We start from the raw sequence: 24,732 nt of genomic DNA on the forward strand, positions 1-24,732 counted from the left end.
TTTTATTTTTACTTATTTTTTTTTTCTGTGTGTTGTCAGACAATTATGGAGGTAAGCACCGCCCCTGGCCCCGCCCCTAACTCCACCCCCTTTAGCCTCCCCAAACAGTTGGGCCACCGACCGCCTATGAGTGATAGGGTGGATCAAATTGATGGAGGGCTTACATTATACGTTTGAGTCTAATGGCATGGGTGTCGAGTACAGCCTAATAGTCTCTCTCAACCTACTTATTCAGATTCATTTGACTTTTTTCCCCAATTTTCATTAATTCTGTTGGTTTATTTTACACTTTCATGTTAAGAAAAAAAATGTAATGCTTGTTAAAACTTTTAATCTTTCAAAATCATTAGTATAGGTGTTAATATGTAGATTAATGTGCATGAAGATGCTTATTTTAGAAGCCCTGTTTTGAATCATTTTAAACTTGTTTCTTACCTTTGCAGAGCCCACTGGTTTTTGGCTGTGATTTGTTTTCCTGGCTTAGAAAAGCCTGTATATGAACCAAATCCTTACTACCAAGGAAATGCAGCAACACCAGCTGAGAGCTCAACCACTGAAAACAGTGACAACTGTCCTTTGTCACAAAATGAGTTAGACATTAGTGTACAAAGCTCTCCTGCCAAATCCATTTTGAAAAGAACACCATTCAGAAGGCAGCTCATCTGTGTACCTGAGGCAAACAGTGCTATTGAGAACAGTGACTCACCAGGGCTCAGAAGAAGCCCTTGCACTGGAAAGCATAACTTTAATAAAACAGAGGAAGATGGGTGGGAAGCAGAAGAAGTTGGGATGGTAGAATCTGTAATACAGAAAGCTGATCTTAGGACTAAAGATGAAAATGGCATGCAGAGCAAAACTAGAATTCTTACAAAGCCTAATGGTATGTATCTTGGTATTTATCTTAGCTTTACTTAAAAAATTGTTGAACAAAAGAAATTTCAAAGAAAAATTTGTATGAATAATGTTGTGTTTTTTTATTTACTTTAAAGTTTTCCTTGCTGTGTTTCAGTTTAAAAGAATTTGTATATGACTCTGGACATTTTTGTTGAAATTTAGTGCTGCTTGTGTGATATTGAGTAAAAGTTTTCCTTTTTTAAAGGTAAAGTCAATAATGAACATACAAACAGATTTATTTGTGTGGAGATTAAATATATTTTCTTTGCATAGTATAATTACAAGATTTTGACCACAGGCGTGCAAAGTTACTCACCTGCTGTCAAGTTTGCAGCTATTAACAGAAATAAGGATCAAATATGTAAGCTAGAAAACAAACATTGTTAAAGGCTAAATGTGTTTTCTTTCCATGAAAATAGCAGTCTCAAGATGGGTACTGAATGCTAGCTGTTTGCAGAGCTGATATTACTGTGTAAAATATATATTAGCATAGAGGAACGGTATCTAGAAAGTAGAGAAGACCAGCAGCTTACAGCAAACCACAGCAAACCAATAGGTCTTGATAAGCACACAAGCTAAAATAACCTTCAGCACTTTGGGGTGGAGGGGAAGGGGGCAGTTACTAATGTGCATGAAGGGAATAAAGCATGTTTGCCTCTCAATCCACATTAAACTCTAAAATCAGGCTAAATGTTGCCTGATACTCTCAGGGACATTTTAAAGGGCCTGGTTGTTATAAAATTGAAGACTCCTTTGACAGACATCCTCTAATTCCACACCCCTGATTTCTAGCAGCTGGGGCAGGAGAAATCCGTGATCTATAGCTACCCCTAACACATCAGGCTGCGGGTTCAAAATGGCTCCTGATGACCTCCAGCAGTAGTCTAGTGGTACTTTAGCCTGGCCCCCTAGTGGTAATACAGCAAGATTATTGCTAAGAGTCAGCTGGTGCCATTTTGAACTCGGAGCTTGTTGTGGCAACAGTGACTGGTGATTGCTCCTGCCCCAACAGATACCAGGGAACTCTCTCAATAGGTCCTGGGGGAGATCTTTGAAGGGCTCCTGGGGTCTGTTCTTGTAAGATGGGGAGTTTTCTTGGTAGTATCTGGAGATTGTAAGATACCCCACCCCACTGGAACAAGTCTAGAGGTCTTTGCTGGGTGGGGGGGGGAGGGGCAGTCCTGCACTTCAGTTCATTAAGCGCTGGCCCATTTAAAATGTCATTAGGAGAATCGGACTGTGCGTTAGTGGCCTGATACTCCCAGGGACAACAACACAGCTTGCAAGGTTGATAGCACGTTGCATTATTCATTTACTTCTGGAGTTACTAACGTGATACTGAGTTACTTTAGGTTAGTTATGCCTACATTACATTAAGCGGCAGTAAAACACAATATTTTGCCACTTCCACCTAAATCACTGTTTTTACATCTCACAAAAATCTGCTTTTCACTATGGCTTTATTTTTGTGTGTGACTTTATTATTATTATTATTATTAAGAATTTTCAAATAGGTTTTCAAAAAGAAAAAAAATTAAATATACTAACCAGGATTTTCCATAAATGACAGAGTAATTAGCAAAACTTAACAGTAATTCTATTATTTGACCCTGCCATTGAAAAAAGAAAGAAAGAAACATCTGGAAGGAGAGAACACTAAGAAGAAAACATAAAGAGGAAGGAGGAACCCCCCCCCCCCCCTTCCCTCTACATCCTAGCCTAACCCTCTCATATATTTTTCTTACCTACAATGCCTCCCAAACCAATTTACTTCCTCATGTCAAAACATCAGGCAGACAACACAACCCCAGATACAGCTTCATGAGCTTGAATTAACTTCTCCAAGTGTAAAGGGTCCAGAAAAGTATAGTCTTTTCCCTGCTTGACATAATCTAGGAAATTTCAGTAAAAAAAGGTCATGCCAAGGGACAAAGCCCTGTGTGTGATAATTTTTGATTTTTGTTTTGGTGTAGCCCTAGGGGTGGGCACCTTTATACACGGCCTCATGAATGTCAGTACCATCCCTTGCACGCTGTAAAGTTACATAATGTAAGAACTGAACATGCACAGTGCTCCATAGACCTGTGATAGAAGTACAAATTTAACTAAATGTAATGAAAAAACTGAATAGAGTGGTTATTCTGTAAATATTTGCAAAATACAGTATTTAAAAATGACAAAACTTGGGTTAATAGTGTTTTCTCTATATACTTTCCATGGTCTTGTAGGCCACATAAAATAAATGTCAGTTGGGCCACTTTTGTCCTACCCCTGGTGTAGCCTGTAAAAGAACTCTGAGTTGGTGACTTTCAGCTCTGTGCTGTTACCAGAGGAAACTTGGATGGGACTTAGGGATATCTCCTGGAAAAGGGGAGTGAAGAAAAGTTATTGCTACTAATGTATGCCTACTGCTACCTATACTAAGTTTAACACTGGAATGGTTTATGATCTCAGACTTATTTATCAATCTAAACCATCTATATTAATAAATCCCACCTCTAACGTTCTGAAGCTCACTCCAAGGTAGAGAAGCACAAAAATCCTGTAGTCTTCGTAGGCTAGGACCAGTCACCCTCACTCATAGACCCGCCCTCAGCCACGCCCCATCTGTACAAAAACGCTACCTCAACATTCTGAAGACAACCTGCTGAAGCCATCTGCAAAATCCCTAAACAGTTCGTCAGTTCATGGTGGTGAAGCCATCCAACTCACCATGTCTCTCTGCCCCGCCCTCGCATCAAACGTCATGACGTTGAGGACCTACTCCTCCCCCTGCCTAGGAATCGCTACAGACTGCTGGCAAACTCCCCAACCACACGACCACAAAAGCCACCTGCAACCCCCCCCCCCCCCCCCCACACACACAAAGAGCCTCAACAGTGCACCTCTAAGTGCCCCCCCCCCCCCGCCGCATCGCCACAACAACCCGTGCTACGGGGCATCACAAAGCCCCTCCTCGCCGCATCACCCAACCCCTTCCCCCACCGCTTCACCAAGCCCCTCCTCCCCCCTCCCCATCGACCGCCTCGCCACTCGCGACCGCTAATACAAACTCTGTCCCGCGGTTGCTGCTGCTTCTATTCAGCAGCAGCAGCCCGTACATAAAGAAAACAAAAAAAAAAACAACCTCCTAAAACGCACCTCAGTGGAGAACCATCTCACCATTGGCTGACGTCTCTGCAGCCGCTCCTCCTCTCCCCTCAACGTCAGTGCCCCTGCCGGAAGACCCCGGAGAAACGCCGAGACGTCAGAGGGCAGAGGAGGAGCGCATGCTGAGACTTCAGCCAATGTGAGATGCTTCTCAACGGAGGTGCGTTTTAGGAGGATTTGTTTTTGTTTGTTTGTTTTTTTTGCTTTTCTTTATGTACGGGCTGCTGCTGCTGAATAGCAGAAGCAGCAGCCGCCAGACAGAGTTTGTATTAGCGGGTGGCGAGGGGGTCGATGAGGGTGGGGGGGAGGGGCTTGGTGATGCGCCGCAGTGGGGGGGTCGGGTGATGCGCAAAGGGGGGGACAAGGGGATTTCTTTGGGTGCTGCGCCGGGGGAGAGGGGGGGTCTCGCTGGACATAAGTGGCTGCAAGGAAGCAGGGGGAGGGGAGGGTCGCTGGACATGGGTGGCTGCAGGGGGGGGAGGGAACAGGGAGATGGGGATGGGGCTCCACACACACCACATGGGTGCCTGCAGGGGGGACAGGGGATACAGGACGGACACTGCAGGGCGGGCAGGGGGACAGAAGGGTTGCTGGTCATCAGGGGGGACAGGTGGGTCGATGGATATGGCTGGCCTCAGGGGTGGACCAGGGAAAAAGGAGAGGAGCGTCCTCAGACATGTGTGGCTGCACAGTAGAGGAGGGTCGCTGGACATGGGTAGCTGCAGGGGGGGCAGGGGAACAGAAGGGTCGCTGGACATGGCTGGCTGCAGGGGGGACAGGGGACAGAGGAGGGACGCTGCACATGCGTGCCTGCAGGGGGAGAGGAGGGATGGTGAGGTCCTGAGACCACATGGGTGGCCACAGGGGGAGAGGGGAGACAGGAAGGACGCAGCAGGGGGAGAGGAGAGTTGATGGACATGGGTGGCTGCAGAGGGAACATGGGGAGAGGAGGGTCGCTGCACATGCCTGGCTGCAAGGGGGGAGAGGGAGGGGGTGAGGGGGTTCCTCACACCACACACGCAGTCACTCTGTCTCTCACATACACTCTCACTCACACACTCACTGTATACCCTGGAGGAAAGGAGGAACAGGGGTGATATGATACAGACGTTCAAATACTTGAAAGGTATTAATCCGCAAACAAATCTTTTCCGGAGATGGGAAGGCGGTAGAACGAGAGGACATGAAATGAGATTGAAGGGGGGCAGACTCAGGAAAGATGTCAGGAAGTATTTTTTCACAGAGAAGGGTGGTGGATGCTTTGAATGCCCTCCCGCGGGAGGTGGTGGAGATGAAAACGGTAACGGAATTCAAACATGCGTGGGATATGCATAAAGGAATCCTGTGCAGTAGGAATGGATCCTCAGAAGCTTAGCCGAAATTGGGTGGCGGAGCAGGTGGGGGAAGAGAGGTTGGTGGTTGGGAGGCGAGGATAGTGGAGGGCAGACTTATACGGTCTGTGCCAGAGCTGGTGATGGGAGGCGGGACTGGTGGTGGGGAGGCGGGAAATACTGCTGGGCAGACTTGTACGGTCTGTGCCCTGAAAAAGGCAGGTACAAATCAAGGTAAGGTATACACATATGAGTATCTTGTTGGGCAGACTGGATGGACCATGCAGGTCTTTTTTCTGCCGTCATCTACTATGTTACTATGTTACTGTCTTTGTCCCTCTCTCTCTCACACAGTGTCACACAGAAAAACAAACACTGTCTCTCTCACACACACTCTCTCTCTCACACAAACACATACACTCTGTCTCGCTCACACATTCTCTGTCTGACACACACGCTCCATCTCTCACACACACTCTTTCTGAAACATACACTTCGAGGAAAACCTTGCTAGCGCCCGGGCCTTTTTTTACTAGTATTCTAATAATAAGCACATTCTTTATTTTGATACAAAAGAAACTTTAAAAACAGATATAACATAAAGTACAGACCACCCCAACCACATGTCCTCAAGTACCATAGAGACAAAAATTCAGGAGAAGATACAATTAGCATCATTCAGCTTTCTTTATTCCAGGGCAGCATACTTGTACAAGAAGCCACAAACATTGCTTGTCACAGAGCCAACTCCGCTTTCAGTTCTGCCATAAAGTTTCAGATCATTCTGGCTTTATCCAGAGACCATGTTTCCTCCAGCAAAAATGCCAGGAAGCTGAGCATACAGAAACCCTGTTAGGACAAATGGAGGAGCATACCATTCAGTGCACAGCAAGTCTTCAAAAGAAAAATCCCAGTTTGCAGTGCATCAAAATAAAAGCTCCATGGTCCAGGGAACATGCAAGAGTGTCCAACTGAAATCCAACAGGACTGGACGCAACACAGATGTATGTTTTGCTAAAATATAGCGTCATCAGGAGTCCAAGCTGAAAAATACATATGCACATATCACCATAATAGCACCCTTATAACAATACATAAACATTAATCATTATTTCAAATACATATCAAAACATTTCTGCACAACCACTAACCCAGGATATACACCCCCAAAGTGGCAGCCTCACAACTGAGATTAACCAACGTGCAGGAACCATCAGCTATAGCACATCATCCACTTAAATACCTCACAATGGATCCTCTCCTGTCTACCACATATAGACCATTTGTTTTTCTATTCTAATCAATGTCTCTGAAATATCACCTCCTCTCGGTGATCTGACATACCTCAGCACAATAAATCTTAACTCATTAATCTCATATTTAAAACATAATCAGTGATCTGCCAGGGGGGAACCTGCTTGCTGATTACTCAGATTTTGAGCTATGTGTAATTTAACTGGTCTTTTAGTCTGCCCAATGTACCATTTATTACACAGGTTGCATATAATAAAAACTATCTGCTGTGTTTCACTGTCGGTTCTAGAACGCAAATACTATTGTTTGAGTGCTAGGGATAGTTACAGCATCAGCTTCAATTAGGAGGTAGTGTACTCTTGTGGGTTAAAAACTGGTTAAAAGATAGAAAGAGATTAGGGTTAGATGGTCAGTATTCTCAATGGAGAAGGTAGATAGTGGAGCTCCCCAGAGGGAGGGTCTGTTCTGGGACCACTGCTTTTTAACATATTTATAAATGATCGAGATAGTGAGGTAATTAAATTTGCTGACAACACAAAATTATTCAAAGTTTTTAAATCGCAAGAGGATTGTGAAAAATTACTGGGAGACTGGGCATCAAAATGTCAGATGAGGTTTAATGTGAGCAAGTGCAAAGTGATGTATGTGGGAAAGAGGAACACAAACTATAGCTATGTAATGCGAGTTTCCACATTAGGCGTTGCCAACCAGGAATAGAATCTAGGTGTCAGATCACACATTGAAACCCTCTGTCAGTGTGCGGCAGTGGCTAAGAAAGCATATAGAATGTTAGGTATTATTAGGAAAGGAATGGAAGACAAAAATGAGGACATTATAATGCATTTGTATTGCTCCATGGTGCAACTGTGCCGCGAATATTGTGTTCAGTTCTGGTCTCCGCATCTCAAAAAAGACATTGTGGTATTAGAAAAGGTACAGAGAAGGGCGACGAAAATGATAAAGGGGATGGGATGACTTCCCCTATGAGGAAAGGCTAAATCAGCTAGAGCTCTTCAGCTTGGAGAAAAGATGGCTGAGGGGGAGATATGATAGAGGTCTATTAAATAATGAGTGGAGTGGAAAGGGTAGATGTGAATCGCTTGTTTACTCTTTCCAAAAAATACTAGGACTAGGGGGGCATGCGATGAAGCTACAAAGTAATAAATTTAAAACGAATCAGAGAAAGTTTTCTTCACTCAACGTGTAATTAAGCTCTGGAATTCTGGAATGTAGTAAAAGCAGTTAGCGGGGTTTAAAAAAGGTTTGGATGGTTTCCCAAAAGAAAAGTCCACAAGCCATTATTAAAATGGACTTGGGGATAAACCACTGCTTATTTCTAGAATAAGCAGCATAAAATATATTGTACTGTTTTGAAATCTTACCAGGTATTTGTGACCTGGATTGGCCACTGTTGGAAACAGGATGCTGGGCTTGATGGACCTTCGGTCTGTCCCAGTATGGCAATACTTATATAATACATTTATTACACTTTAAGTGACTTTGTTGCTCACCAGAGCCTTCATCCCAGCTATGATTAAAACATAGTAACATCGTCAGAGTGAGGTCCAGAGTGAAGCAGCCACTCTCTCTCTCTGCATTATATGCTGTCTTCAGTGCCTTATGCACTACCTTAGGGGATATTTTCTTTGTGTAGAACTATATTTCATCTGCCAAGCATGATCTGCAAATGTGGTTTGAGTAGTGCACCTTAATCTCGAGAGCCAAGTAAACACCGTAATAAAGAAAATGTTATATTCAATGTGGAAACTCAAACGAATAAAACCTTTCTTTCCCAGGGAAACCTTTAGAAACCTAATACAATCAATAGTCCTAAGCCATGCAGATTACTATAACGGAATCTTTGCGGGATGTAAAGAACAACTCCTAAAAAAATTCCAGACGGCCCAAAACATAGCAGCCAGACTAATATACGGTAAAACTTAATTCGAAAGTGCTAAACCCCTTCGAGAAAAGCTGCACTGGCTCCCAATCAAAGAACAGATCACCTTCAAAATCTGCACCTTGGGCCACAAAATTATCTACGGCGTAGTCCCAGGATATATGACAGACCTCATAGATCTACCAAACAGAAACAGAATAGGATCATCACAATCATACCTAAACCTACATTACCCAAATTGCAAAGGACTTAAATACAAAACAACTTACGCATCCAGCTTCTCTTACATAAACACACAACTATGGAATGGACTCCCAAAAACAGTGAAAACAATCCACAATCACCTAAACTTCAGGAAACCACTAAAAACCAACCTCTTCAGAAAGGCCTATCCCACCGATCCAACTTAAATCCCCACACCCAGGAACACAGCATATCCAGTGATCGTACTGGACAATGACAATCCTCATTCCCTTCAACCCTCAAGTTTCCTGTAAATCTAGTACTATATGAGTCAAAAGGGATAGAAGGAACAAAGGACAGACTAAATTGCATCACTGAAATTTGATCCTCAGTCAATACTTTAGAGGACAAGTTAAAAACCACATTTAACTTTTCTTGTTGTGCCTCTTGGGTCTGCCTGCTACTGGACCCCCCCCCCCCCCCCCCCCGACCTGATGCTGCTTGTATTGCATTGTTGTGCCCCCTTCTAAAGAGGCTACATTGTCATTATCTAAATTAACACTTCCTTTTTCCATCTGTGGTGTTGCTCCTCCGTCATCAGACGACTCACTAGATGAATTGATGAAGGAAACCTTTTTCTTCTTTTTCCTATGGGTCTTCCTGCTTCTGTCCATCCAATGGTATACATCAGTTTCAGTTCTGGTTGCCGAATCTCAGAAAAGATATAGCAGAATTAGAAAATGTTCAAAGAAGAGTGACCAAAATGATAAAAGAGATGGACCTCCTCTCATATGAGGAAAGATAAAGAGGTTAGGGCTCTTCAGCTAGGAAAAGAGATGGAGGAGTGGGGATATGATTGAAGTCTACAAAATCCTGAGTGGTGTAGAAAAAGTAGAAATATGGCAAGGATAAATCAAGACCAGGTATACATAGTATCGCATACCATATGTAATGAGTTTATCTTGTTGGGCAGACTGGATGGGCCGTACAGGTCATTATCTGCCGTCATCAACTATGTTACTATGACTAGGGGACACTCAAGGAAGTTACATGGAAATACTTTTAAAACTAATAAGAAGAAATATTTTTCACTCAACGAATAGTTAAGCTCTGGACCTCTTTGCCGGAAGATGTGGTAACAGTGGTTAGCATTTCTGGGTTTAAAAATGGTTTGGACATGTTCCTGGACATAAAGGTGAGCCGGTTGATGTAGTATCTAGATTTTCAGAAAGCTTTTGATAAAGTTCCTCATGAGAGACTCCTGAGAAAATTAAAGAGTCATGGGATAGGAGGCAAGGTTCTGGTGTAGATTAGGAATTGTTTATTGGACAGAAAACAGAGGTAGGGTTAAATGGTCATTTTTCTCAGTGGAGGAGGGTGAACAGTGGAGTGCCGCAGGGATCTGTACTGGGATCGGTACTATTTAACATATTTATCAATGACATGGAAATCGGAATGACGAGTGAGGAGATCAAATTTGCATATGATACAAAACTATTAAAACACATGCGGACTGTGAAATATTGCAGGAAGACTACTACTACTACTACTACTTAACATTTCTAGAGCGCTACTAGGGTTACGCAGCGCTGTACAGTTTAACAAAAGGACAGTCCCTGCTCAAAAGAGCTTACAATCTAATGGGCGAAGTGTCAAGTGGGGGCAGTCAAGATTTCCTGAATAGAAGTATGGTGGTTAGGTGCCGAAGGCGACATTGAAGAGGTGGGCTTTGAGCAAGGCTTTGAAGATGGGCAGGGAGGGGGCCTGGCATATGGGCTCAGGGAGTCTATTCCAGGCATGGGGTGAGGCGAGGCAGAAAGGGCGAAGCCTGGAGTTGGCGGTGGTGGAGAAGGGTACTGAAAGGAGGGATTTGTCTTGAGAGCGGAGGTTACAAGTAGGAACATAAGGGGAGATGAGGGTAGAGAGGTAAGGAGGGGCTGCAGATCGAGTGCACTTGTAGGTTAATAGGAGAAGCTTGAACTGTATGCGGTACCTGATCGGAAGCCAGTGAAGTGACTTGAGGAGAGGGGTGATATGAGTATATCAGTCCAGGCGGAAGATAAGACGTGCAGCAGAGTTCTAAACGGACTGAAGGGGGGATAGATGGCAAAGTGGGAGGCCAGTGTAGAGTAGGTTGCAGTAGTCAAGGCGAAAGGTAATGAGAGAGTGGATGAGAGTTCGGGTGGTGTGTTCAGAGAGGAAAGGGCGAATTTTGATAATGTTATAGAGGAAGAAGCGACAGGTCTTGGCAATCTGCTGGATATGCGCAGAGAAGGAGAGGGAGGAGTCGAAGATGACTCTGAGGTTGCGGGCAGATGAGACGGGAACGATGAGGGTGTTATCGACTGAGATAGAGAGTGGAGGGAGAGGAGTAGTGGGTTTGGGAGGGAAGACAATGAGCTCGGTCTTGGCCATGTTCAGTTTCAAGTGGCGGTTGGACATCCAGGCAGCAATGTCGGATAAGCAGGCCGATACTTTGGTCTGGGTTTCTGCAGTGATATCTGGTGTGGAGAGAGAAAGCTGGGTGTCATCAGCATAAAGATGATATTGGAAACCATGAGAGGAGATTAGGGAGCCCAGGGAAGAGGAGTACATTGAAAAAAGGAGGGGTCCAAGGACAGATTCCTGAGGAACTCCAACAGAGAGTGGGATGGGGGTGGAGGAAGAACCATGAGAATGTACTCTGAAGGTATGGTGGGAGAGATAAGAGGAGAACCAGGAGAGGACAGAGCCCTGGAACCCAAATGAGGACAGTGTGGCGAGAAGTAGGCTGTGATTGACAGTGTCAAAAGTGGCAGACAGGTCGAGGAGGATGAGGATGGAGTAGTGACCTTTGGATTTGGCAAGGAACAGGTCATTGCAGACTTTAGATAGTGCCGTTTCTGTTGAGTGTAGGGGGCGAAAGCCGGATTGAAGCGGATCGAGGATGGCATGAGAGGAGAGAAAAGGCAGCGGCTGTGAACGGCGTGTTCAAGTATCTTGGAGAGGAAGGGTAGGAGGGAGATGGGGCGGTAGTTGGAGGGACAAGTAGGGTCAAGTGATGGTTTTTTGAGGAGTGGTGTGACTACAGCATGTTTGAAGGTGTCAGGGACAGTTGCAGTGGAGAGAGAGAGGTTGAGGATATGACAGATGGGAGGGGGTGACAGTAGGAGTGATGGAGTTAAGTAAGTTGGTGGGGATGGGGTCTGAGGAACCAGGTGGTGCATTTCGAGGAGGAGAGGAGATGGCCGGTTTCCTCTTCGGTGCTATCAGGAAAAGAGGAGAAGGCGGCCTGGGTTGGTTGGTTGAGGGAGTGGGTTATAGGGTGAAGAGGAGGAGATGGTTTGGTGCATTTCGAGGAGGAGAGGAGATGGGCGGTTTCCTCTTCGGTGATATCAGGAAAAGAGGAGAAGGAGGCCTGGGTTGGTTGGTTGAGGGGAGTGGGTTATAGGGTGAAGAGGAGGAGATGGTTTGGTGGTGAATTCGAGGTTGATCTTCTGCACCTTGTTGCGGAAGTAGTCAGCCAGTGATTGAGGAGAGAGTGAGGGGGGTGGGGGCGGAGGGCACTTTGAGGAGGGAGTTAGAGCTGAGGGAATTAGCCAGTTGGGTGTAATAGTCCTGTTTGGCGAGGAATAGGGAGGACTGGAAGCAGGATAGCATGAATTTGAAATGAATGAAATCAGTATGGGTGTGAGATTTCCTCCAGAGGCGTTCAGCCGATCGGGCGCAGGAGCGAAGGTATAAGGTGCAAGGGGTCAGCCAGGGCTGGGGATTAGTACGCCTTGTAGGACGGGAGATGGACGGTGCAAGGGCATCCAGAGCAGAGGAGAGAGTGGCATTGTATGTGGAGACAGCCTTGTCTACATACTCAGAGGGCATGATGGAAGGGAGGAGATCAGAGATACTAGAGGATAAGGTGGAAGGGTCAACAGCTTGGAGATTCCTGGAAGTAGTGGTTAGTGTTGGGCGGGACTGAGGGGGAAGGGTGATGAAGTGTGAAGGTGATCAGGTGGTGGTCAGAGAGAGGAAGAGCTGAGGCGCAGAAATTAGAGGGTGAGCAGGTAGAAGAGAGGATGAGGTCAAGACAGTGGCCAGAATGGTCAGTAGGGGTGGTGGAGCTCAGTTGGAGGTTGAAGGAGGAGGCCTTAGGAAATTGGAAGACTGGGCGTCCAAATGGCAGATAAAATTTAATGTGGACAAATGCAAGGTGATACATGTTGGAAAGAATAATTTGAATCATAGTTACCTGGTGTTTGGGTCCACCTTGCGGGTTGGCGCTCAAGAGAAAGATCTGGTTGTCGTAGATAATACGCTGAAATCTTCTGCTCAGTGTGCGGCGATGGCCAAAAAACAAATAGGATGCTAGGAATTATTAGGATAGGGATGGTGAATAAGACGAAAATGCTATAATGCCTTTGTATCGATCCATGGTGAATCCACAACTTGAGTATTGCATTCAATTCTGGTCACCATATCTCAAAAAAGATACAGCAGAATTAGAAAAGGTTCAAAGAAGAGCGACCAAAATGATAAAGGGGATGGAACTCCTCTTGTATGAGGAAAGGCTAAAGAGGTTAGGGCTCTTCTGCTTCAGCTTGGAAAAGAGACGGATGAGGGGAGATATGATTGAGGTCTACAAAATCCTGAGTGGTGTAGAACGAGTAGAAGTAAATCGATTTTTTAGTTGTTCCAAAAGTACAAAGACTAGGGGACACGCAAGAAAGTTACATGAGGAAATATTTTTTCACTCAACGAATAGTTAAGCTCTGGAACTCTTTGCCGGAAGATGTGGTAACAGCAGTTAGCTTATCTAGGTTTAAAAAAGGTTTGGACAAATTCCTGGATGAAATGTGTATTGAGACAGACATAGGAAGCAACTGCTTGCCCTGGGATTTGTAGTATGGAGTATTGCCACGATTTGGGTTTCTGTCAAGTACTTGTGACCTGGCTTAAGCCACCGTTTGGAAAACAGGATACTGGGCTAAATGGACCATTGGTCTGACCCAGTGTGGCTACTCTTATGTTCTTATAGTCTGCTATTGATACAGACATAGGGAAGCAACTGCTTGCCTGGGATTTGTAGCATGGAATGTTGTCATGATTTGGGTTTCTGCTAGGTACTTGTGACCTGGCTTGGCCACTGTTGGATACTGGGCTAGATGGACCATTGTTCTGACCCAATATAGCTACTCTTTTGTTCTTATCTCTAACGGCAGAGCTTCCTAAGAGATTTGGGACCACTTTTACCAAGCTGTGACAAAAGGGGGCCAGCGCTGGCATTGGCGGAAGTTTTACATGCACGCCTAGGCCCCCTTTTACCACACCTGGTAAAAGGGAAGTCTCGTCTTTCTGCAGGAAATGGCCATGCAGCAAGTAAAGCACTTGCCGCGCAGCCATTTCAGGGGGGAACCCTTACTGCCACCCATTGAGGTAGCAGTAAAGGCTCCCACATTAACCCAGCGGGAACCGGATTACTGCCGGGTTCACTCCGGCACTACAAAAATAAATACATTTTTGTAGCGCCGGAAATGATGGTGCACTAGGGGTGGGAAGTACTGCTGAGCTTTGGTAGCCCGGCAGTACTTCTTTTATCGCGAGTGGTAAACTGGCGTTGGGCTTACCGCCGCTTAGTAATAGCAGCCCTTGGTGTGCTGAACAAAAGTCTCTATCTTTGGCTAGTTACTACAGTATTACAGATCATTGTTTTTTGATGATGAGACAGAGGTGTGGTACAAGGGAGAGGTGCAGCAGAGGGAGGCATTGAGCCATTGGTGAGAAGGGAAGAGTACAACAATTGGAAATACAGGAGAAGAGAAGATATTTGTGATAGATGAAGTGGAGGTGGTGGAAGGAGCTCCAGCAACATATGAAGGCATGCTAAATGAAGGCCCTGTCTGGATAACTGTTTAAAAAAAAAAAAAAATATATATATATATATATATATATATATATATATATCAGTATTTCTATAGAATTGCCAGTTGGCTCTGTTTACCTGACAGGATTAATCCAGACCAGGGTTTATCGCTTTACATTCATGCCCTAAGAAATGCAAAATTATCTGTTTCTGCATACAGGGGTTCTTTTACTAAAGCTTAGCTCACGTTATCTGCAGCAGGGCCCATAGGAATAAAATGGGTCCTGCTGAAGATAACTCGAGCTAAGCTTTAGTAAAAGACCCCCACAATGAATTAGGACTGTATTAATTCTGTCAAGCAAATCCTGAACCAGTTTGTAACACTATTTGTATAGTGCATAAAAAATGTACACAATTCCAGTTCCCAGGCAAATATATTTTCAAGATTCTGGTGCCAACAAAATAAGCAATAATTCAGAAACACATACATGAATGCTTCAATCTGTTCTAAACATATCCTAATCAGTAAAAGTGTTTTTTTATATAAGGATCATCAGAGTTCACAGCAAACACATTGCAGTCCAAAATCTTCAAAGCAATGCTATGCACATCTTCATCGATCCATTTTTTTTTCAATTTTATATGTATATAATTATTTAAATTTTTCAAAATTACCAAATTTTCAAATCAGTTTTTAGACTTTCAAAATTAGTCCAACATATTACTTATCTTGCAGCTGTTTTCCACAGTGTGAGAACCTCCACTGACATGGTCAGGTTTCAAATCTTCCTCAGGGGAAGAGGTTCACTGAAAACATGCTGAAAATATTAAGCTCAAAAACAATCCATATTTAAAAAAAAATCAGGTTAGCATAATATTCTAAGATCAGGCAACTTACATTTTCCACTTCTAGCACACTCTCACACATTGTCAAAAAATGGCCGCAGCTTTTTTTTTTTGACTAGGCTACTCACATACCTGATTGGTTGGGGCAAATATCACAGCAACCAATCACACAAGAGACCAACATTGTAACTTGGAATTCAGTCCGTTTGGTTGAAGTGTGTTAAGAAAAAAATCCAGTGCTGTTCTTTATAGTTTAAAAGTTGTTAAACATTTCTACCCTCTCACCCCAGCTGAACGCTATCCAGAATGCATCATCTAAGGATTTTTTTCCTTAACACACTTCAACCAAACAAATTGAATGCTGAGTTATAATGGTGGTCTCTTGTGTGATTGGTTGCTGTGATATTTGCCCCAACCAATCAGGTATGTGAGTAGAATTGTGATTATTATAAGTTCCTGCACAAATTACGAGTTGTAGTCCGTTATATATGATAAAAAAAATGTACACAGCACTATACAGAAATACAGAGAGTAGGATGCCTATCAGTATTTATTTATTAGGATTTATTTACCGCCCTTTTGAAAGAATTCACTCAAGGTGGTGTACAGTAAGAGTAAATCAAATATAAGCAATAGACAATTACAGCAGTAAAAATATTCAAATAACAATACAAAGTTATGGCATAGTATACTACTTTTGGTGCACACTAAATAACCACAGAAAAAGTGATCAAAAACTCAGACTGACTAGACTGTGGGAGTATAAGAAAAAAATTGCTGCACACCCTTTGTGTAGGAGGAAAAGGGGCCTCAGTCGGTGCCATAGCCAGTATGCTGCAATGCAGTCTTAATGCCGGCTAAGAACAGCTATTCTATCATTGACTCTCCTGAAAAACCTCCCACTTTTGATGACTTGTATACTGCTGTATCCCCTTTAGGGATCAACACGGTTCACAAAATGTTTAAATAAAAGTTTAACATATAAGATACAATAATTCCCAATTGTACTGTCCCCTTATAGCCCAATATCATTTGTTGAATAAATGTTTTAAACTTTTTTTTTCGAAAAGTCAAGTTAGTGGGCTTTAGTCGAATCCAAGCTGGCAAGCTATTCCATAAAGAAATTATGGAAAAAGGATTTAAGGTATTAAATGTACACAAGTACTGGTATCCCTCACACAAGGAGGTTGAAAAATTAGCATAGGTCATTCTATACACCACTTGAAATAATAAACAACATGATTTAAACAAAATTAGTTGGGATATTGGGAGCCAGTGTAATGCTTCAAATATGATGAAACTTATAAAACTTTTTGAGTCTATAAATCAGCCTTGCTGAGGCGTTCTGAATGATGATGAGTACTTATAAGCCCACCTTATCCGTAAATATAGAAAACTGATTCATTAATCAGGAACTAACAATAACAAAAGGGTTATATCTTTTGACTCATGGAATAGGCAAAAATAATTATAATAAAATCTTAAAACAAAACTTCAATAATTTACAAAACTGAGCATAATTTGAACATGTGAACATCTACTGGCAAAGCATTCCAACACTTTAATTGATATTTAAAGGAATTTTCATAGCGTGGAAATCCTTTTTATACCCATAAGAGAAAGATATTGCAGCACAAAACAATTAGGAGTCCGATTACAAGTTCCTATCAGCTGAACTATAAATATCTGGGTTGCTGGACCTGTGCCCTTCAAAATCTTAAAATCCAGACAGCATAACTTAAAAATCACCTGTGCTCTTAACAGTGAGCCAATGAAGATCAACAAGCAAAAGGGACACATGATCAAATTTAGGTTTATGAAAGTTCATTGTAGCAGCTGTACTCTGGATCAACTACAACATATTAAGATGGTTTTGGGTAATACCTATTTATCCGCACAGTTATCAGGTTAGTAGATTCAGGAAGGAAGGATTTGTGACCAACGAACTTTCCTGCCAAAATTCCAGTTTGTCATTCCAAGATGGCGCTTCGCACACACGCACCTGTTTGAGCTCCTGGAGGACGCTGTGAATTATTTCCTCTTTTGATTCCCTCGCCCCGTCGTTAGCGATGGGGAAACGGAGGGGGAAGGTTAGGGAGCTTCCCTCAGTTCCTGGACCTTCGATGATGCTGAGGCAAACTACCTTACAGTTTCCCAGGACGCCGCCGGGACCTCTATGTTCATCGACTCCCTCTGCCATTGTCGACGTGACGACGTCGATGGATAGCGGAGACGGGGTTTCCTTGAGCCCCGAAGACCGCAGGGAACCTCCACAGCCAGGAAGTGTTCAACTTGCCGCAGACCAGGCAGTACCCGAAACCGAAGGGGTGAACTCGGAGCTGCCAGAGGGGAGGACAGCGGCAAAACTGAGTGGGACCCCGGATTCTACGTTTTCGGCCGATTTGGCCTTAAAGGTATTACCACAAGCTATTATCAATAGACTTACTTCCACCGAGACCCCACCACACTCCCTTTTGCCAACAAGTGGAATAAGTAAACCCTCTATTGTGACACTTGAGTCACTGTGGGATATGGTACATAATACTCACTCCTCCATGCAAGCCATGTTAAAAGAAAATACTAAAGATATAAAAACTCTTTCAGAAGCAGTTCTGATCCAGGCACAGGTGACAGCACAGCAGTCCTCTAAGATTGAAAAATTAGACACTAAGATTCAAGAAATGGGGTCTTTGGAATCCGTTTTGGTTAAGGACAATAATTTCTTACACAAACGTTTGGAATACCTTGAAAATCAGTCTCGGAGACTTAACCTTCGGTTTCTTAATTTCCCCAAATCTCCTTTAATTCCCTCAATGGAGATGGTGAAAAAATACATGATTGACATTCTGGGAATGGATAAAGAATCATTGCCTCCCATAACTCGAGCCTACTACATCTGGAATATTAAGGGGACACTGGGAGATCCCCCTAGACGAGAAATGGGTGAAGAAATGAACCTTACTTCCTTCCTGGAAAGTTCACTGGATGTGATTACCTATAGGACTACAATGTTAGTCACTTTTGTGCTGGAACCTGATCGGAACGCTGTGTTAAGACTTTCCCTGAGACATTTAGACGATCTGTTTATGGGTTCCAAAATTAGGATTTTCCCTGACCTTTCTAGGCCGACACAAATGAGACGTAGGGCCTTTTTGGAACTCCGTCCCAGGGTAGAAGCCTTGAAAGCTAATTTTGTTTTACGTTTTCCTTGTATATGTACTGTTATGCTTGAGGGTAAACAATTTCAATTTGTAGACCCTAAACAGCTTAAAGATTTCCTAGATGCTAGAGTTGAAGTGATTATTACATGCCCTCCTACACTGCAGGCTGGAGTCTGAATTTAGAGATAGCTTGTGTGCATTAATAATCTCATGTTTCTTTTAAATTTCTTTTTTCCTTTTCTTGGAATTGTTTTTCCTTAGTTGTGGACGGAAAAAAAAATGTTTTTTTTTGTTTCCTCATCTCCTTTTGAAAAGAATTTCTTTTGTAATTTCAAATGTGAGTTGTATTATCACATTGCTGTGTGAATCATTAAATGAAAATAATAAATAAATAAATAAATAAAAAATTCCAGTTTGTGACCAATAGACTTTTCTGCCTCAATTTCCTACCGAAATATCCTTCCTTCCTGAGGAAACTACCCACCTGAAACCCTAGTCAATTAGGTTTGAGAATCCATTATATATAAAAACAAACTGCAGACCTCACAGCATACCCTGAAGAAAGCCACAGTACGATGGCTGAAACGTCGGTTCACCTTACTCAGACGCAGCCGTGGAAGCCTAAGAGAATAGGACTTATCCAGTAAGTGCAGCTCTTACTCGGATAAGGCCCGCTGAATATTGGTCCCATTCTCTCACCTGTAACAGGTGCTTTCCATGCGCAGGCACATTCTCAAAAGATGCATTCTTTCTTGAACCATGGAACTAATTGAGGAACAGAGGAGACCTCTGTACATGGGAAGGGCCATGCATGCCTGGAACTTTATACTAACTTCTAAGCTCTGTCCATATCAGCACCTGCAGTGTTGTCATCTACATGTGTGCCTAATTAGGTTGTGTACAGAAAACACTTAGTGATAACCGGGCTTTCCTATTTATGAAGTTCTCTACGTGTAGTAAAATTTTAATAGTAAGCTCATTTGTGAAATATAGTAATGACTATTTTAAAGCTCTTTCAGTCCTTATTTTCTTTGATTTATTGCAGATAGCTTAAACAGTATCAGACTAAGTTACAGTGATGAGCCAACTGATGCTCATAAAATAGAAGAGGATGAACTTATTGATTTCTCTGAAGATCAGGATAGCATGGTAAGCATAATGTTAATAAAAAATCTTAATGTACCGCTTAACTTAAATAGACCAAAATGGTTCACAAATTCCATAATCTCTCTTCAAGGTGTATTCGTTTTTCTCAACCTTGCACATGTTTACCATATTAACAGATAAAAAGCAGTTGCCACCCAGTTTGCTAGTTGATCATATCATAGAAACATTACGGCAGATAAGAGCCAAATGGCCCATCCAGCCTGCCAATCCACAGCAATCACTATCTCCTCCTTTCCCTTATGTGCCTGTCCCATGCTTTCTTAAATTCAGACACAGTCCTCATCGCCTCCACCACCCTTTTAGTGAAGAAGTATTTCCTTAGATTACTCCTGAGCATATAACCTCTTAGCTTTATTCTATGCCCTCTCATTCCACAGTTTTCCTTCATTTGAAAGAGGCTCCCCTCCTGTACATTAATACCACAGGGGTATTTAAATGTCTCTATCATATCCCCTGTCTCCTGCCTTTCTTCCTATGTATACATATAGAGAGCCTTAAGTCTGTCACCATATGCTTTATGACAGAGACCACTGACCAATTTTGTAGGCGCCCTCTGGACTGACTCTATACTGTTTGTCTTTTCGTAGGTGCTGTCTCCAGAATTGCACACAGTATTCTAAATGGAGCCTGTCCAGAGACTTCTACAAGAGCACTATAACCTCTTTTTTTCTGCTGGCCATTTCTTTCCATTTGCATCTGAGCAACCTTCTGGCTTTGACCGTTGCTTTTTCTACCTTCTTTGTCACCTTAAGATCATATGACACAAACGCCCCCAAGTCTCGCTCTTCTTTCATACACAGAAGTACTTCACCCCCTTTACTGTACCGTTCCCTTGGATTTTTGCAACTTAAGTGTATGACCCTGCATTTTTCAGCATTAAATCTGAGTTGCCAATTGCGGGACCATTCTTCAAGGTTCGCCAGATCCCTCCACATGCTGTCCACACCCTCCGGGGTGTCCACCCTATTACAGAGTTTGGTATCATTCACAAAGAAACAAACCTTACCAGATAGTCCTGCAATATTACAGAGATGTTGAAAAAAGCTGGCCTGAGGACCAATCCCTGCGTACACCTTTCCTTTGCAGCGACCTCCATTTACCATTACCCTCTATCTCCTTCCACTTAACCAGTTTTTAACCCAGTCAGTCACTTTAGGACCCATACCAAGTGCACTCAGTTTATTTATCGGTTGCCTGTGCGGATCCATTTCAAAGTCTTTGCTAAAATCCAAGTACACCACATCTAGCGCCCCTCCTATTTCCAACTGTTTAGTAACCCAGTCAAAGAAATCAATCAGATTTGTCTGGCAAGAACTCTGTAATCAAACCATTTCGCCTCAGGTCCTGCAGTCCATTCAATTTTAGAAACCTTACAATCCTTTGCTTTAGAAGCGTTTCCATTAATTTACTCATAACCGAGGTCAAACTAACAGGTCTGTAATTCCCAACCTCCTCCTTACTTCCACTGGACTGGAGAAGGGACCACATCTGCCCTTCTCCAGCCCTCTGGGACCACTCCAGACTCTAAGGAAGCATCGAAGAGGTCAGACAATAGAGCCACCAAAACTTCCCCGAGTTGTTTGAGCGCCCTTGGTTGTATCCCATCAGGCCTCATCGCTTTGTATATTTTTAGTTTAGCTAGCTCCTTCCAAACAGAGTCATTTGAAAATCGGTCCTGGTCTACCAAACATCCATTTCCATTAACAGTTGTTTTCTGCGGTTCTGCCCTTGGCCTTTCATCTGTGAACATAGAACCAGGTATAATTAAGTAGTTCAGCTTTATCCTTATCAGGTTCTACATATTCTTCTTGTTCACCTTTGAGCCTCAGTATGCCATTTTGGCACTTCCTCCTATTGCTTACATATCTAAAAAAATGTCTTGGCCCCAGTTTTACTGTACTGGCCATCTTTTCTTCTATTTGTATCTTTGCTTTCCTGATAGCTTTTCCAGCTTCTCTTAACTTTTCTAGGTATTTTTGCCTGTCTTCCTCTTTCTGCGTCATCTTGTAACTTCTGAAGGCTAACCTTTTTTTTTTTTTCTTTTACTTACTTTTGTAACATGAAGGTTTGTTGCCTTTAAAAGAGCTCCTTTCAGTTTTTGCCCACTGCTGTTCCCATCCAACTAACTCTACCTTGAGATATTCCTCCATTTTGGCAAAGTTAGTTCTTTTGAAGTCTAGAACCTTCAATCATGAATAAGCCCTCTCCTCGTGTTTTAATATTGAACCACACCATCCGGTGATCGCTAGATACCAAATGATCACCCACTGTAACATCAGAAACACTCTCCTTGTTTGTAAGCACCAGGTCCAGAATAGCTTCATTTCGCATTGGTTCCAGTGCTGGAACAGTTCTTCCTGTAGAGAATCCAAGATTCCCTTGCTTCTAGATGACCCCTCAGCAAGGATGGCCCAGTCAATGTCTGGCATATTAAAATCACATATCGGTAGTGCTTCCCTTTTCCTAGCTATCTTGTGAATGTCTTCAATTAAATTTCTCCATTTCTTCTGATTGTGTGGGAGGCCTGTATATCACACCAATGTAAATACTTTTTCCATTCCCTCTTTCCATATTATCCCACAGTGCTTCTTCCTTACACCATATATGCTGCAATTCTGTCACTTTAACATTATTCCTAACATGTAATACCACTCCACCCTTTTTTCCTACCCTGTCTTTTCCTGAATAGATTGTAGCCAGGTATAACTATATCCCAGTCATAGTTCTCTGTGACCGCCACTAAATCCGAGTAGACTTCTACCATTACCAGATCCAGAAATTTGTTTCCCATACTGTGGGCATTTGGTATTGCTGTTTTTTCCCATTTTTATAAAAGTTTTAGATACCATACGTTCCCGAGAGTTGTTAATGACTTGAGGGTTTTTCTCACCCATCCCCATCAAATCTAGTTTAAAGCCCTCAGTCCATTAGCCAGTCAGTTAACAGCTGTACTGCTATAGCTAAGGATATATTCTAGCTGTTGACTCAAGGGGCATTTTTGAAAGGACATCCAAGTCAGAACATCCCAAATGGACTTCCATCTCACATGTATTTTCAAACAGGATACAGCCTGTTAGAAAATACACGAGATGGATGTCCATGCACTAGAAACTCCCAGCATGAACATCCATGAACATTGTTGCTGTGTTCAAATGCCCATAATACCTGATATTTCCCTTTCTGCTGTCACTTTCAGGGGTGAGGAAGGGGACAGTAACCACTGTGGGGATTCATGGAGGGTCATGCCTTAATTCCTCCGGTCATCAGCTGCTTGATTGGAGCATTTTTTTTGTATCCTGGACATGATTGAAACCAGTCTAAATAAAAATGTCCTTTTTAAACTTGGACATTTCTTCCCATTCGATTATCACTGTTGGATGTCCTGAATTTGGGCCCTCCCTAATCCCACCCACAACACACCTTCCTGCTATTTGGACGCACTGCAGTGTAGGGATGGGGTTAGTGACCACTTGGGGAGTAAGGGGAGGTGATCCCCGATTCCCTCCGGTGGTCATCTGGTCAGTGCGGGCACCTTTTTGATGCTTGGTCGTGAAAAAAAATGGACCAAGTAAAGTCGCCCAAGTATTCATCAGGGACGTCCTTCTTTTTTCCATTATTGGCTGAGGACGCCCATGTGTAAGCAAGCCCCAGTCCCGCCTTCGCTATACTGCAGACATGTCCCCGGGAACTTTGGTCGTCCCCGCGATGGAAAGCAATTGAGGGAGCCCAAAAACAGCTTTAGATAATATAAGCCATTTTTTTTATTTTATCCCTTTTTCCCTTCCTTCCTTCAATATATAAATTTAGGAAGTCATATACTAAGCATTAGCACACACTAATGGTGTTAACGCTGTATCTGCTCTGCTGCAAGGATTATTTTATTTCTAGGGGTTCTGCAACAGATGGCACATAGCACTGTTAAGAAGCGCTAATCATTTAGTAAATGTGTGTAATGCCATTTCTTGTTTTTGTTATAACCACTTGTGCTGGGTATCTGTTTTTGTTCTGTATGTGTTTAATCTTGTATGTATGTTACATTCCTTAGGAATTGCAGCAGATGAATCCAGAGACATGTGGGTTGTGACCATCTTACTAGCAGGTGGAGATAGAAAGTACCGACTTGAACTCCTCCTTATAGGATGTTACTGTTCCTGGTCAATCAGTATATCTCTATCTCCAGCAGGCGGTAGACAGTGCATCTCCTGCTCCTGGATTCATCTTCGGTCAGGTCCTGTTCTGGTTCACCAGTTCTGTCGAGCTTGGGGGTGCCAGGCTGAGGTGCTGGCTTTGGGGGGGTACACCTGGTGGTGCCATGTCCCTCCCCCACCCCTTGGACCCTTTAGCCTATTGCCTTCCTCACAAGAGTTTTTTCAAAAAAGAAAAGGGGGAACTTTTTCTGGCTTCTGCAGTGTTCCTACAGTACTGCCTGTGTGGCAATTGACAGTGTAGGGGGTCAGTTTCAGCTTTCCAGACAGCCATTGAGACATCATATACAAAATGTCCCTCCACATCTATTATATTCAGTTCTTCTCTAATAAGCTTTTTAATGTATTCATATAAAGTTCCTTCCAAAGTCATCTCTGATTTCCATATTTATTTATTTTATTTATTTGGATTTTTGCTCACACCTTTCTCAGTAGTAGCTCGTGAGTTACATTCAGGTACACTAGGTAGTTGGGCTCACAATCTAAGTTTGTACCTGTTGCAATGGAAGGTTAAGTGACTTGCCCAAGATCAGAAGGAGCAGCAGTGGGATTTGAACTAGCCACCTCTGGATGTCTAACCACTAGGCAGCTCCTCCACTCATTTAATCAGTTAGTCATCCTTGCTTTCTTCCATGGGCACCATTTCAGCACTTCAAAAAAGTAATTACACACTCTGTATTGTAGAAGAGCATTGCTGTATTATCTTAATGCCCCCAGAGACTTGCACAAGAGTTCACAATTGTTTATTACTCATAACCTGAACGATCCAGGACAGTTTGTATCCAGGTTCACCCTTTCTGTCTCA

General features: G+C 43.0%; 1 protein-coding gene across 1 annotated transcript in view; it reads left to right on the forward strand.

The window, feature by feature from the left end:
* Positions 1-443: 443 nt before the first annotated feature.
* Positions 444-24,732, forward strand: part of LOC115459046 (sentrin-specific protease 6-like) — a gene marked incomplete at its 5' end in the record, with an annotated part of 57,117 nt that continues 32,828 nt past the window's right edge. The window contains 2 exons of the mRNA XM_030188911.1: positions 444-880; positions 19,601-19,704. Coding sequence (XP_030044771.1) covers positions 444-880; positions 19,601-19,704 — 541 coding nt within the window. The remainder of the gene's footprint in view (positions 881-19,600; positions 19,705-24,732) is intronic.

This window comes from Microcaecilia unicolor, unplaced genomic scaffold (genome assembly GCF_901765095.1).
Source record: "Microcaecilia unicolor unplaced genomic scaffold, aMicUni1.1, whole genome shotgun sequence".
NCBI lineage: Eukaryota > Metazoa > Chordata > Amphibia > Gymnophiona > Siphonopidae > Microcaecilia > Microcaecilia unicolor.